This window comes from Gracilinanus agilis, chromosome 6 (genome assembly GCF_016433145.1).
Source record: "Gracilinanus agilis isolate LMUSP501 chromosome 6, AgileGrace, whole genome shotgun sequence".
NCBI lineage: Eukaryota > Metazoa > Chordata > Mammalia > Didelphimorphia > Didelphidae > Gracilinanus > Gracilinanus agilis.
The window spans coordinates 280072549-280088454 of record NC_058135.1 but is presented as its reverse complement, the minus strand read 5'-3'; the positions used below and the strand labels follow the sequence as shown (position 1 = coordinate 280088454).

General features: G+C 40.3%; 1 protein-coding gene across 1 annotated transcript; it reads left to right on the top strand.

The window, feature by feature from the left end:
* Positions 1-14967: 14967 nt before the first annotated feature.
* LOC123251169 (olfactory receptor 1444-like) lies at positions 14968-15906 on the top strand. Its single transcript, XM_044680356.1, has one exon. The coding sequence runs from the start codon at positions 14968-14970 to the stop codon at positions 15904-15906; it is 939 nt and encodes a 312-aa protein (XP_044536291.1).

Here is a 15906-nt window from a genome sequence, read left to right as displayed (position 1 = left end):
CTGACAGGTGTGCGGGAACTGATTTACTAGATATGGACTGTGGAGATGGGAAGGAAGAGGTCAACCTCTTCTGTGTTCATCAAATCCCTCTTTCCTCCAGGATCCTGGCATCATTGCTCATTCCTGCCACGTCATGGCCATTTGGAGAATCACATATAGCTGAAGCTAGGCTGCCCTCAACTTTTTCTTTCAATCAATCTGTAGGCATTTATTAAGGTCTTACTATGTGCCAGGCACTGTGCTAAGCACTGGGGTTACAAAGAAAGACAAAAACACACTCTTTGTCATTAAGGAGCACACATTTGAATGAGGGAGCACACATACAGATAAATGTGGACATGCAAGACAGAGAGAGGACAAATGGAAAGTATTCTCAGAGGGAATGTGCCAACAGTAAGGGAGGGTTGGGAAAGCTTTCCTACAGAAGGAGGGATTTTAACTGCATCTTTAAGGAAACCAGGGATTCCAGGAAGTCAAGGTGAGGAGAGAGATTATTCCAGGCATAGGGAAGAGTCATAAAGAAGCATAGAGGATTAGGAGATTCAGTGCCATGTGGAAAAAAAACAAAACAAAACAGCAAGGAGGCTGTTGTCACTAGATCATTATATATATGGAGCAGAATGAAGTGTTAAGAGAAAAAGTAGGAAGGGAAAAAGTTTTAAATGGCAAACAGACAATTTTATATTTGATCCTAGAGGTAACAGGGAGACAATGAAGTTAAGCATGGATGACTATATAAGTTGAGTTGGGGAGGGGAGGTGGTTGGTTTTGCACTTTAGGAAAATCCATTTGGCAGCTAAGTAGGAGATGAATGGTAGTAGAGAGTGATGTAAGGTAGGGAGACAAAAGTCCAGGACAAACTGATAAAAGTCAATTAGGTGCCAGATAGGAAAATAAAGAGAAGGGGACATATATCAGAGATGTGAAAAGAGAAATGAGAAGATGACATTGGATTAGATTTGTGAGGTGGGTGTGTTAAGAAGTCAGGATTGACAACAAGATTTTGATCTTGGGTGACTGTGAGAATGGTGGTGCCTTTGATGATAATAGGGAGCTTGGGAAGAGGTTTTGGGAGAAGACAATAAGTTCGTCTCTGGACATGATGAGTTTGAGATGCCTTCAAGACATCCAATTCAAGGTGCCCAAAAGGCAAAAGTCAATGTGAGACTGGAGCTAAAGAGATGGGTTTAAGTTGTATATACAAATCTATAAATCATGTATATAGAGATGATAATTGAACTCATGAGAGCTGATGAGATCACCAAGTAGAATAGTACAGAGAGAGAAGGGGGCCCAGGACAGAACCTTAGGAAATACCTACAGTTATTGAACAAGGTCTGAAAAAAGAGATAGCAAAGGAGACTGAGGGAAAATGGCCATACAGGTAGGAGAACCAGGAGAGATCAGTGTCATGAAAACCTAGAGATGAAGAAAGTGTAAAGAAAAAAATTCAGAGAGATCAAGAGGGATGAAGGTTGAAAAAAGACAAATCAGATTGGGTAAACAAGATTGGTAGCTTTAGAGAGGGCAGTTCCAGATGAATGATGAAGTTGGAAGCCATATTTCAGAGGAATGAAAGGAAAAGAAGTAAAGGTACCCAGTGTAGATAGATGGCCTACTCAAGGGGTCCAGCTGAGAAGAGAAATAGAGAATATAGAATGATGGCTGGCAGGGATAGTTGGCTTAGGTGAGGGTTTATTTTTTAAGTATGAGAGAACATGCATTTATTTATAAGCAACAAGAAAGAAACCATTTAATGACAGATTAAAGATTAGAGGGAGTGATAGTGAGGTCTGTTTACTGGAGAAGATGAGGGGTGAGGATCAAAGGTATTTATATAATTTATAGTATTTATACCTTGGCAAGGAAAAAGGGCCCTAACTTCATGTAAGAAATGGATAAAGGAGGAGATAATGAAAAATATTCTAAGTAATATGAAATGAGGAAGAGGAGAAAAGAGGGAACTCTTGATCAATGGTCTCATTTTTTTCAGTGAAGGACACATCAAGGTTCTCACCAAAGAGGAGGGAGACAGTGGCATAGGAAGCTTTAAGAGAGAAGAAAAAGTTTGCAACGGTTGCTATGGTGAGTAGGACAGTGGATCATTTAGGAAGGAATAGTGGGATTGCCTTGTTGTGGTAAGGACCCAGTTGATGTTGACTAGTATAAATTTATAGAGGATTTCATTCATCATGGCTTCATGATTTCTTCTAGTTCAGTAACATTTGAGTAGAAGTGAAGAGGCAGATGGTGCATGGGAGAAATACCGGTTGGGTCTGGCAAGGTGTGATGGGATTAGAACAAGGAAATGAGATTCAAGAAAATAATATCATGTAGAGTTGAAATAGTTCACCAAGTAGTTAAGACTGAGAAGGATCGAGTGTATAGCAAGAGTAATGGGATAATCTGGGATAATACTGAGAGATGGAGGGATTGAAATTATGATGAGGACAAAGAAGAATGAGGCACAAAAAATAATGGGAAGATAAAATATGATGATGATCAGAGGAAGAAAATTCAGAGTCCTTGATTACAGAAGTGGAGAATTTGTGGAGGATGACAATGACCATCCCTGTGTGTATAAGGTAGAGGGAAAGAATAGATGCCTCCTAGAGAAGCAATGTCATCAGGAAGTAGCCAGATCTCAGAGAGGCCAGTCGAGAAAAAAATGAAAGGAACCATATTGCACTTAGTCATTTTGTGTAGCTATATTCCTCAAGGACAACACAGTCCCCCTCAGTTTCTTATTTTGTCTTTGAATCTTTAGCATAGTACTTTGTACACATGTAAGAACTTTAATGAACTTTTGTTGAATTGAGTGAGAATTCGCATCCTCCCTCCAACTCCCCCCTTATCATTTACTTTTTCTGTACTAATATTGTAATTCTCCAAGAATCTGTAATTTCCTCTAATGTGGATATGCCTCAGTGACTTTCCTTTTTTTAAATAATTTAATTGATTGTGTTCTAGAGTTGCCATAATTAAAAAAAATCCTCCCTCTGCAACCAAACTGGTGATGATCCTCTTCAATCTTAACTAGGATAATTATTGGAGGATAGACATACACTTCATCACTAGGACCATATTCAAACCCTGTCCAGCTTGGCAGTCCTTATCAGAGTTTCAGCACTGTTGAAAGAACCCCAGGTTACCTCCAACATCATATGAATGAGAAGAGGGCTTTGGTGAAGGCTACTTATTTCCCCATGTTGGGAAGAATTTGTATCCTCAGGAGGAGCATGTGAAATCCAATGATTTATTGGAAGACAAGAACCTAGGTTTAGAGCTGGGAAAGACCTGATATCCCTTCATTTTACAGAAATATCTGAGGTTCAGGCAGGGTAAATGACTTACCCTACTTTACTTTGGTTCCAAGAATCATAGGCAAAATTTGAACTCAACTTCTTTTACTCCAGAGCAACCAAAAACTTCTCTATAACATTTAGAACTCAAAAAGACCTTAGAGATCATCTGGCTTCACCACTTCATTTTCCAGAGGAGAAAACCAAAGCCCAGAGAGAGGCATTGCCCAGGCGATAAGTGGCAGAGTTGGGATTTGAATGGAGGTCCTGTAATTCCAAGTCCATTGTTCTTTTGACCACCTCTTTATGTAACTTCCTTGTACTTAACTATCTTTCATTTATTTGCATTTATTCTATCAGTACTTATATAGGTATTTGTTATCCTCCCATTAGAACATGAGCTTTTAAAGAGTATGGATTGTTTCATATTTTATATTTGTATTCCCAGCCCTTATTATAGTGCCTGGCACATAATTTACTGACCATAGTCTTAGTCAGTTGTTTGGAGCAGTGAGAAATTAGGTGACTTGCCTAGGACCACATAAGTAGTTTGTGCCAGAGCTTGGTTTAAAGTTAAGCCTTTGAACACTCTGGTTACTATATTTCATTCTCTCCTCATAACAGAAAAAAAAATTTGAGAGCTTGGAGTTTGGAACACAGAACACAGTCTGGAACACAGAGATTGGAGGCATATTAGAACAAAGAACATGGAATATCAGATTTGGGAGGCGTGTTGAATTAGAGAATTGAGGAATCATAGAGTTGAGTTATCTTAGAATACAAAACATATCATGCCAAAACTGAGAGTAAGTTTGGAACACTGACAACAGAAAGCCAAAGCTGGAAGGGAGTTACAAGACCATTTGGCCCAGTCATTTTCCTAAGATGAATGCTCAGTCTAATGATAAAGTGGAAACCAGGTGGTCCAGAATCCTTTGCTTCTCCTTCCTGGACCATTGAACCACTCTGGACTTTTAGTCAATTCCGGGAAGGAAAAACAACATAGAAATCTTGAAATGACCTCATGATGGCAGCATTACTTCAAAGATGAATTTAATCCTTAATCCTTCAATTTTCCTGTAACAGGTATGAGATCCAGAGTCTTTCTCATGGAATCATGCATGGGCTCATGCCTTCCTCTCTCTCTCTCTCTGCTCTCTCTCTGCCTTCTTTCATCTCTTTTCCTCTCTATTGGCTTTTATAAACATGCACAGATCTTTGGCATCCTTAAAAAACTTTCACATGATCATGATTTCCCCCCTAGTCATCATCTTCTAACTTTCTTCCTTTTCATTATCAGACTTTTTGAAAGAACCCTCTGCACCAGAGGTGTCAAACAGCGTCCCCTCCACAAGCCACAAACCTCAGAGAGCAGCCTGAACCAAATGACAATGCAAGTGGGTATGTAATAATAAACTAAAAATACAACACAACACTGATGTCAATTGGCGGTTTTCTATGTCAACATACAGACCCTTTGATTGAGTTGGACCCCACTGCTCTACACTCACTAACTCCACTTCCACATCACCTGCCATGCCAACATAAGTGTTCAGGCTGACATATTGCCAGCCTCAAGGACGTGTGTGTGTGGGGGGTCTTGGTGATTTAGTGAGGCTAAGAGATGATGGATGAACAGCCTTCATGGTTTACTCTCAGCCATAAAATTTTTTTCTTTTTTTTTTTAATTTTTTATTTTAAACCCTTAATTTCTGTGTATTGGCTCCAAGGAAGAAGAGTGGTAAGGGTAGGCAATGGGGGTCAAGTGACTTGCCCAGTGTCACACAGCTGGGAAGTGTCTGAGGCCGGATTTGAACCTAGGACTTCCCGTCTCTAGGCCTGGCTCTCAATCCACTGAGCTACCCAGCTGCCCCTCAGCCATAAAATTTTAAAAGATTTAGAGGAATCCCTCTAGGACATTGGGTAGATTCTCTATAGAGGGCTTCTGGGAAGGTATGGACAAGATTACACAAAATCAGAAGGCACAGATGGGGCACAATCTGTGCTGGTGGAAGAAATACTCTCTGCCTGCCTCCAACAATGAAAGCTCAAAGAAATCATCAGCTCCATTTCCCCTGTGTAAAATAAATGGGACTAGATAACCTCTCAGGGCCCTTTTCCTGAACCCTCCAGTTGCTATGGCAATCTTTCCCATTTTCATACAGAACCTATAAATTATTATATGACTACATGCTGCCTTCTTGTTAGAACGTTAGCTCCTTGAGGGCAGGGATGGTTTCACTTTTGTTTCATCTCTAATATTCCATGATAGACCCTTTTGATGGAGGAGAGACTCAAGATTCGGTGATGACCAGGCCCAGAGAGCTCCATTGTTGACCTGCTGTTGCCTTTATATCTTTATCATCCTCACCAACCCTAGTAGAATGGGAGCTCCTTGAGGGTAAAAGCTGTTTGGATTTTGCCTGGTATCCTCAGAGCCCAGCCCAGGGCCTGGACCCTAGTATTCAAAACAAAAACATTTATTCAGGTCCTTATGGCCCTATGTTTCAAGCAACATCTTCAACTAGTTTTATTTTATTATATATTTATTTATAATATTAAATTATAATATCTATTTATGTGTATGCACTAAATGTCAAATAAGTGGTCCAGACAATGAGTTATAAAGATGGTAGATGGAGGAGGGTGTGATCACTAAGCACCTGAATGCTAAGGCTTGGCTACATGGAGCAAGTGGGACTGAAGATAAAAATCACAACTTGAAATCTGATGATAATTCAAGTTTTACAGAACAGTTTCCTCATAACCATTCAGCAAGATATAGTATTATTATTTCTCATTTACAGAGGAGAATGGCAACATGGTGTGGTGAATAGAGAGTTGGCCTTGAAATCAGGAAGATTTGAATTCAAGTCCTGTCACTGACCCCTACTGCCTGGGTAACAAAGGGAGTCACTTTAACTACCCAGTATTCTGGACAACTTTTCAAGACTATAAGTTACAGTGGAGGATTTCCCTTACTGGAAGTTCCTTAAACCCAAGAAATCAAAAGTTTGGCCAAAAAAAAAAATTACAGATAGGGGAACTGAAGCTGGAGTAGAAAATGTGATATAGTAAGGACCGGGACTTGAATTCAGTTTTTCTGATGCCTTTTCACAATACCAGGGAGGGACAAGATTAGGTAAATATAAAGGAGGGGGAGGGCACTCCAAACAGAGGAACAGAGAGAAGAAAATGAAGGGAAAGGGAGAGGAAAATTCACATATTGAGGGAAAGGAATAATGAGTCAGAGGAAATATTAGTGTCTGGGGACATCAGAAATAAGGCTGAAAGTTGGAGTCAGATTGTGGGAGCAATAAATACCTGGGCAGAGAATTTTCACTTTTCCCTCTAAGCAATGGGGAGCAATTGACCATCTTGAGAGGGTCGGGAGATGATTTTAAAAAAGGTATTTTAGGAAGATTTCTTTCAGAGATAGAGATATCCCTTGCCATACTAGAGAACATACTTAATATACATACTACTAGAGAACATACACAGAGAGGTCTTTCTGACTCTGAGTCAGAAAGAACCAGATTTGGGTCCTTCCATTGACACATTTGGTTATATGACCCTGGGCAAAGCTCATAATCTCTCAGTTCCCTTAGTCAGCTACTTAAGAGTGTAAGTTGCAGAGCTAATAAAGACCTCCATTATTTAAGGAATTTTCTCATTGGGAGCACCTTACAGAAGTGAAATGACAGGTCTAAGGAAAAAAAATCAGAGTCATATTTGGCTAATTTCAAGTTCTGCTTGTTATTTCATATAAGGTGATATTAGGAAGAGGAGTCAATTTTGAGGTTAAAATAATGAATTCCTTTTGGGACATCTTGAGTTTGAGGTGAAGGTGGACTATCCAAGTAGAGATATCAGTAAAAGCAGATAGAAATATGGAAGTTGGACTTGGGAGAGAGGCCAGAGCCAGAGATATGAATTTTTGTAATAGTTTTTGAAGCCATGAAAATGGATGGTGTCTCCAAAGAAGAAGGTATGGATAGAGAAGAGGAGAGGCCCATGAGGATTCCTATTCAAGTCTGAGTTGTATTAGACAACCTCTGTGGTCTCTTCCAATCAATCTTGAGTTTACAATTAAGAGACGACCTAAGGATGTTCACATAGAGATGAATTCAATCTATATAACAGGAAAATGGACTTTAAACTCTCCTTTCTAAAAGAAATCCTCTCCTATGTTTTCTATATTTATGTTATTATAGAGAAGAGTAAAGAGTCTTTTTTCATATTTATTGATAACACCAACATACTCAGTGAATTGGCTAGTTATCAACTCATTTCCCAGGTCTCCATTAGGAAAACACTGTGTTAGTCTATTATAGTGATTCCCAAAGTGGGCGCCACTGCCCCCTGGTGGGTACTTCAGCGATCCAGAGAGGCGGTGATGCCCACAGGTGCATTTATCTTTCCTATTAATTGCTATTAAAATTTAAAAAAAGTGATTCCCTGGGGGCTAAGTAATATTTTTTCTGGAAAGGGGGCTGTAGGCCAAAAAAGTTTGGGAACCACTGGTCTATTGGAAAGTACACTGGATTTGAATTAAGATGACTTGGTTCCCAGTCCAGTTTCCCCTTTTACCAGTCTTGTAACTGAATAAGTCACCCCTTTTCTCAGTTTCTTTGACAGTATTTAATTATCAGGTGACACTGATAGCTATTTACTTTGGAGTTCTCTGCTTACCCTGGCCATTTGTAGGTCTCACTAGGTTAGAAATATTTAATGCCATGTCCATTTTGGTTTCTAAAATACCTAAGATCTTTTATCCTTAACTCGTCTTCTCTCTTTGGAATGATATCGTTCATTTTTAGGGGTGTGTGGATTTGTGGCTACACCAACTATAACTTAGCTCTAAACCCCCACCCATTGGCAAACTTTGTGTTTTAAAGGTGCTCTATTTCAGTAGGCATTAGCCTCCTGATCCTTGGTGTAATGGAAATGATTTCCTATGGCAGAAGATGCACGTGCTAGAACGTGTTTCTGCCCTTAACACTGACTCAGTTTTTAAAAAACAATACTCAATAGAAAGAAGGAAATACATAATAGTAAATGATAATCAACCATCATGCAAACTGTAAAACCAACACAGCCCACTCCCAGATCCTAGATAACCCTCCAGATATAGGATTAATCTGGCCCCAAGAGTTCTAGGTAATGTCTAGCTTGAGTCCTCCTTTGAAAAACCAAAGGAGTGTAATGGCATGGCTATGTCAGGCTGTTTGACTTAATTTGTCCATGTAAGTGGTCATCAGTCACAGAGGAAGAAACTGGAGATAATGTCATAGCTGTTTTATGGCATGGGGGCATTGGGTTTGTTTTTTTATTATAAACTGGAATCACCCTATTAAGCAATTTATTAAATGTGTTTATTTAGTACCTACTATATGAAAGGCATTATGCTAAGTGCTTAGGGATGCAAAGGCAAACATGAAATAATCTCTAATTTTCAGGGTGGGGACCCCTGGTTTATCAGAATACAGCTAACCCATAAGATTCTATCTGGGATGAATGGGTGGCAAAAACTTTTAGCAGGACCAGCTTTCCTCTTTTTCTTATCTCTTCTTTCGATTGGGCCGAGAGACAGAGAGACAGAGACAGAGATAGAGAGTCAGAGACATAGAGAGAGACAGAGAGAGCCAGAGCCAGACAGAGAATGAGAGCCAGAGCCAGAGAGGGTGAGAAAAACAGCCAGAGCCAGACAGAGAGTGAGTGAGTGAATGTGTGTGTGTGTGTGTGTGTGTGTGTGTGTGTGTGTGTGTGTGTGTGTGTGTGTGTGAAAGGGGTGGCAGATGGGCACAGGAGCAACATGATCAGACCCAAGATGGGAGATGCCCAGCCCAGCCTCCAGCACTTTCCTCAGGGCACACACTGCGTCTGGCAGAAGATGGTTCGGGCATGGGAAGATCTGAGCTCTTCTCACAGGAGGAGGCTCATGATGAGGTGGTAACAGGAAATGATAGATTCTCTGTGTGGGTGAAAGACTCTGGCCTGACTCTTAGCATCCTCTCTATATTATATAGAATCTCTGCTTCCCAATAATAGTGGACTAGGCTCTTTCAGGTCTCCTGCTCTGCAGAGGGGACTTGACCACTCACATTACTTGGATGTCAAGTTTTTTCCAGTGAATGGAGGAACACTAAACCAAACCATCTAAGCTGCTGCTGTATCTTAGACTCCTCTGGGTCTTATCATCTCTCTTGATGGTCAGATCTCCTGGGACTCTTTTCTGATCTGTTTATGGACTCTTTTAAGATTTCCAGACCTTTCCAGCTACCCTTCAGTTGAAGTCTCTAATAGGAGTTGTCTCTCCCTATTAGAGTGTGAGTTTCTTGAGACAGAAATGGTTTCACTTTTTATTTGTGTCTTAAGCACTTAGAAGAGTGCTTGGCACATAGCAAGCACTTATTGAATACTTTTATTTATTTATTCATTCATTCATTCATCATAGAACATGGTAAATGGGATAGCTAGTCCCCACAATGCACATCCTACATACTTTTCACATGAATCTTCATTGTCTTCCTGTGGTCTCAGTGACATGTTCCTTCCTCTCTTGCTTCCCTAACCTAAAAGTCCCTAATAATTCTCATAGCAGGCATCAGCAGAGTACTTCAGGATAAATAATATCACATTTAAAATTGGGTTATTAATATGTACATTACTCTCATAGGGTTATGGTTAGAAAATAAAGGAATAAAAGAAAGAGGATGTGAAATGAGAAATCTGATGCACTGGACAGAGGACTTGATTTAGTGACAGAGGCTAGAATTGGAACTCTCACTGGCTTTGGGTAAAGTCACTTCATCTGTCTGGGTCTCAGTTTCCCTATCTGTAAAATGAGAAGTTTGGACTGAGTGATCTATCTTCTTAATATTTTCCAACTACATCATATTCAAAGTACTTTGTAAAGTGTTGTATAATTTGCTTTTCAGGGTCCCTCTGAGCAACAATTAGGGTTCCATCACTCCACCCCAATAAATAATATTTTAATTGCTTGTACTGTTTAACAAAACTGAACCTGGAGATTCAACCATAAGAGACCTCTGCCCCAGAGGACTTGAGCACATATTCATATGCGGCTGCAATGGAAACTCATGGCAGGTTCATCTTAGCTTCCACCATGGCCCCTTCCTCTCTCAGCAACTGGGTTTAGATCAAAGCATCTTCTTTCTTAGTACCACCTCTGGAAATACTTTAATATTTCAAACTTCTTGAGGATCAAAGACATACTGACTCATCTGAATCCAAAATTCAAACTTAAGGTTTGCCTAAGAACATTCCTTTTGCAAAGATTATTATTATTTTTTTAATGCCATTTTCTTTCCTTGATCTTAGAAATATCCTGGGAAATTGAGACATTTGCTCTTTGTGTGCCATGTCTCTAACTCTTTGCTGGACATAGATCCCTTCAATTTAAGACCAGCAGGTGAAAGCAGTTGTAAATTGACCATCACAGAAAATTCCTAAATCCCCAAGGATCTAGGTATGTATGTCCTAATAACTCTTATTGGGCAGTACTAAAATATTATTTATTTACTAAACTGAAGAAACTTCTTTCCTTACAAGCTTTGGCTCCCCTCTCTGTCTCTGTCCCTCTGTCTCTCTCTCTCAGTATTTCTCCCTCTCCCTCTCTCTCTCTCTCTCTCTCTCTCTCTCTCTCTCTCTCTCTCTCTGTTTCTCTCTCTCTCTGTTTCTCTCTCTCTCCTTCTCCCTCTGTCTGCCTGTCTCTGTCTCTCTCTCTCTCTGATGAATAAAATGTTTAAATGTTTAAAAAATTCCCCCTGAAAGTTCTCTTTTAGCTGTTCCTCATCTTCACCTCCTGACTGTCTTGGCTTCCTTCAAGTTCAGCTAAAATCCCACCATCCAAATGAAGCCTTTCCTGGTTCTCTTTAACAGTAGTGCCTTCTCATGTCCTCTCACCATTGATTATTTCCAATTAATCCTGTATATAAACTAGTTTGTACATAGCTGTCTGCATGGTGTCTCTCCAACAAGATTGTGACAGCTTTATTTGTATCCTCAGAGTATAGCACACACAGCATCTGGCACATAGTGGGTACTTTATAAATGCTTATTGACTCAAGGACTTTAGACTAATATCTTCAATATATTTTCTTCTGAAAGCTGACTTTGATACCCATTAAGCTAATTTCACAAGCATGAAAGACATTGATCTGTTGGGGATACTGTTGTGAGGAAGATTAATAAATGAGTATTTAGGAGACTTAGCAGGCAGGGCGGAAGGATTCTAAATGGAACAGGGAAGCAGGAAGTGTTTCTCTCTCTGAGATGGACTCCATGGTGGCTGGGAACAAGTTGTAACTGACCCCCTGGGAGACCTCAGAGGAAGTGGAATTTGTACTCTGATTTCCTGGGATCCAGAAGGAAGACTGTCATCTGCTTGTGGGAGATTTTTGGTAGAGACGATTAAACCCAACCTGAGTTGCTGGTTAACTTGGGCTGGTTTAGCTCCCAGATCTACCCACCTGAAGGAGTACTGACTGTGGTCCTGGAGGAGCTGCAACATCGCTGGAGTGTGACAGGACTCAGCAGTGAGGATCCCACTTTCCTTCCTGATCTCCATTGTGTCCTGCCCTGCTATAATTTTAGCTTAGTGTAGATAAGTCCATTCCCTGACCTTGAGGCTTGCCCATAGACTGGTAGAATAGAACTCCCTTTTCCCTTCTTTAGGCTATAGTTTTCTTTAACTAAACCTGTGTTTATAAACCCTCTTGTCATTTACTAGCTGGTTTCATAGACTCCCTGGCTAGGTGTCTCAGGGTGACAGTTATGCCCCAACAGTCACTCTTGTCAACTGCCATTTCCCAAACTGCCAAACCCAGTTTCCCTAACTTATTTGGTCCTAGACTATTGTCCATTCCTGTCTCCTACTCACCCTTCTGAACCCAGGTTTTACCCATAAGAATACCCATAGTGATTTCCCTTGGACTCTTAGCTAGTATACAGATGGACCCATTTTTTAGAAATCTTACTGCCAGCTAGTAAAACCATTTCTTCTCCCTCTCTAATATCCTCCCAGGTTCACTATTTAGATTTCCCTCTTCTGACTTTCATTTGGCATCATTTATTAATGCAATACAGGATGGAAATTATTTCACATCCAGAGAGCACAGAAAATACCATGAATTAGGGACCTTTAATATTAATCGTTGATGGATGATGATGACAATCTGGGGTGAGATAGTTCAATAAGGTGAATCCATGCAAGACATGTGACTTTTTAAAAAATTGATTATACCACAGCAACTTTAGTTAATATGCTAAAGTAGTCCATTTTAGCTGAGGGATATTGATTGATTAAGTGTCAAAAAAAATCTTGGAAACCCATTCACAATGCACACAGAATTAGCTTCTTGGCTTTCATGGAAGATCTCCAGCTCCTGCCCTAAGTTCGGAAGTGGTGGCTATTATCAACTTATCAAGATATACCCATTTCTGGTATAGAGGCAGAAGGGAGCATATCTCCTTTGAGTTTTTTTCTAGGCATAGAGATACCTTGATTAATGAGAAGTTTTTGTCTTTTTTTTTTTTTTCTGCCTCACCAAAAAGTTGCACTGTGGTTGTGTAGAAAGAACACTGAGCCAGAAGTTGGGAGATCTGACTACTGTCCCTTAAAAGCTGTGTGACTTTGGACAAATCCCTTAGCCAGCCTGTTCCTCAGCTTCCTTTTGTGGAATAACAAAGTAACTTTTGTGGAATGACTAACCATTCTCCTACTCCCTATAAAGGTTGAAGGATTTCAGGAAAGATCGGAATCTAGACATAGCTGAAAAATAGAGATGCTATCAGCTGCCCTGCCTACCTCATATCTATTGTGGGAATCCAACAAGATAATACTATACATTTTCAGATTTTTTTCCATTTTTCTACCATGGGGTTTGCATTGGGTATTACATAGAGGTCTTTGAATGAGAGAACTGCAGTTCAAATACTAGTTTTGCCATTTATTAAGTCTTTTCTTTCTGGATCTTGGCTTTTTTTTTATAATGGAAGGAAGGAAAGAGTTGGATTAGGCAATCCCTTCTAGCTCTAAATCTAATAAGCCTTTATTTATTATTATTAATTATCATTATTAATTATTATTATTAGGACCAAGATGGCTTTGACAAGTTATAAAAACAGACAACAAAATTCTGTGATGACATCTGCTAAGTGGAGGTTTTCAGGGTAGAAGGTCACTGTGGCTGCTTTTGAGAATCTCTAACATCCCACCCCTTTTCAGGAATTTTAGAACTAACAAAGCTCTAAAATCTCTCTTACTTTCCAAATCTCACTGTCATCCTTTCCCTAACATCTAAAGAAGAATGAATTTTCAAGGGTTCCCTTTCTTGGGGGCTGAATCAAACCTAGCCTCATCATCCCTCCACTTCATTTTACAAAGAGGGTAATAGAAGTTGAGTCTCAGACAGCAGGTTCTCACCTGGAAGGTAGTCCTAGGGAAACTCCCTTCCTCTCATTCCCTTTTAGGATTTTTCATTGCTAGTTGGGGAGGGAGAACATTATAGTTATTAGGGAGAAGAAGCACTATTCTGGGACATGAAGAGATTTCATGCACTGATGAGGGGAGAGGGAGCATGCCTTGGCAATCTTCAGCAGGTTGAGGTAGGTTTGGGCAGGGGAAGAATCTCACTCTGGAGTATTCTTGCCTCTTCCCTTTGAATTTTACACCATGACCCCACCTTATTTATGACTCTACCTATGGATCAGCATAACAGTAAAAAGGCATAAATCCAAGGGGAAAATCATATAGAAAATAAAATTGTCTCAAATATGTTTATTTTAGTGAAGAGTTAGAATTTTCTCCAATCAGCCTACCCTCCTCCTGGGGATGGAACTTGGAATGCTGACTGTTCAGAATAATTTCCATACAACTGTCAAGTGTTTCGTAATATAACAGTCAGGTGGGAAGCATGCCCTAGAGACAAAAAAGGTTTGTTTGAGAATAATAGCTTGCGTTTATATAGCACTTGAAGGTTGGCAAAGAGCTTTATAAATATTCCTTCATTTTTTTCCTCATAAAAATCCTGGGAGGTAGGTATTATTATACTCATTTTACAGATGTGGAAACTGAGGCAGACAGCAGGAAAGTGACTTGCCCTGGGTAACATAGCTAGGAAGTATCTATGGTTAGATTCAAACTCATGACTTCAGGTCTAGTGCTCTATAAACTGTGCCACTGATCGGCTTGAAAAAACAATACCCATAAATCATTAAAGCTCTCAGGATTTCAAATTGTGCCCAATATTTTTTCCCCTTCTCTTAAATAACTTTTGTAGAATGACTAACCATTCTCCTACTTCCTATAATGGCTGAGGGATTTCAGAAAAGATCAGAATCTAGACACAGGGAAAACCATGTAAACCACTTATTATTATCTCCTTTTTACATATTTTACTGTCTATATTTTGTATTTATTCATATATTTTATATGTCGTTTCCTTCAATAGAATGCAAGTCAAACCCAATGGAGTTGGGCTGTTTAGTTTTTTTTTTTTCTGTGTCCCCAGCACCTAGCACAGTGTCTGGCACATAGCACATAATTGCTTGTTGAATGACTGAATGACTGAATCCCTATTTCATTGGCACCTTTTCCTTTCTCCCCATAGGTAGGAGAAATAAGAGAGAGCAAAGTCTCATGGGAAATAGCACTGAAGTGACCGAGTTCATTCTCTTGGGACTGACAGATGACCCCAAACTCCACCTCCCTCTCTTCCTAGTATTTTTGTTCATCTATCTTTTCACCCTTGTAGGGAACTTGGGAATGATGGTGCTTATCCAGTCTGACTCCCGCCTCCACACACCAATGTACTTTTTCCTCAGCAATCTTTCCTTTGTTGATCTGGGTTACTCCTCCGCTGTAGCTCCCAAGGTGGCCGCTGCCCTCTACTCAGGGAATAAGGTCATCTCCTACTCCGAGTGTGCTGCCCAGTTCTTCTTCTTTGTTGGGTTTGCCACAGTGGAATGCTACCTCCTGGCTTCCATGGCCTACGACCGCCATGCTGCTGTGTGTAAGCCCCTCCATTACACCACCACCATGACGGCGAGTGTGTGCCTTTGTCTGGTCGCCGGATCCTACTTTTGTGGCTTTCTGAATGCTTCGATCCATGCCGGAGATACCTTCAGCCTTTCTTTCTGTCGTTCTAATGTAGTCCATCACTTTTTCTGTGATATTCCCCCACTTTTAGCTCTCTCCTGCTCTGACACCCACATCAGCGAGTTGGTTGTGTTCTTTGTGGTTGGTTTCAATGTCTTCTTTACTCTCCTGGTCATCTTGATCTCCTACCTGTTCATCTTCATCGCCATCCTAAGGATGAAGTCCGCTGAAGGCCGCCAGAAGGCCATCTCCACCTGTGCTTCCCACCTTACTGCCGTCTCCATCTTCTATGGGACAATCATCTTCATGTACTTACAACCTGGCTCCAGCCACTCCATGGACAGTGACAAGATAGCATCTGTGTTTTACACAGTGGTCATCCCCATGTTGAACCCTGTGATCTACAGCCTGAGGAACAAGGAAGTCAAAAATGCCTTTAGCAAAATGATCAAACAGGTGAGGTTTTCTAGGAATAGCTAA

Excerpts from the sequence above, each read along its gene's own strand:
- LOC123251169 (XM_044680356.1), top strand. The coding sequence starts at position 14,968 with ATGGGAAATAGCACTGAAGTGACCGAGTTCATTCTCTTGGGACTGACA.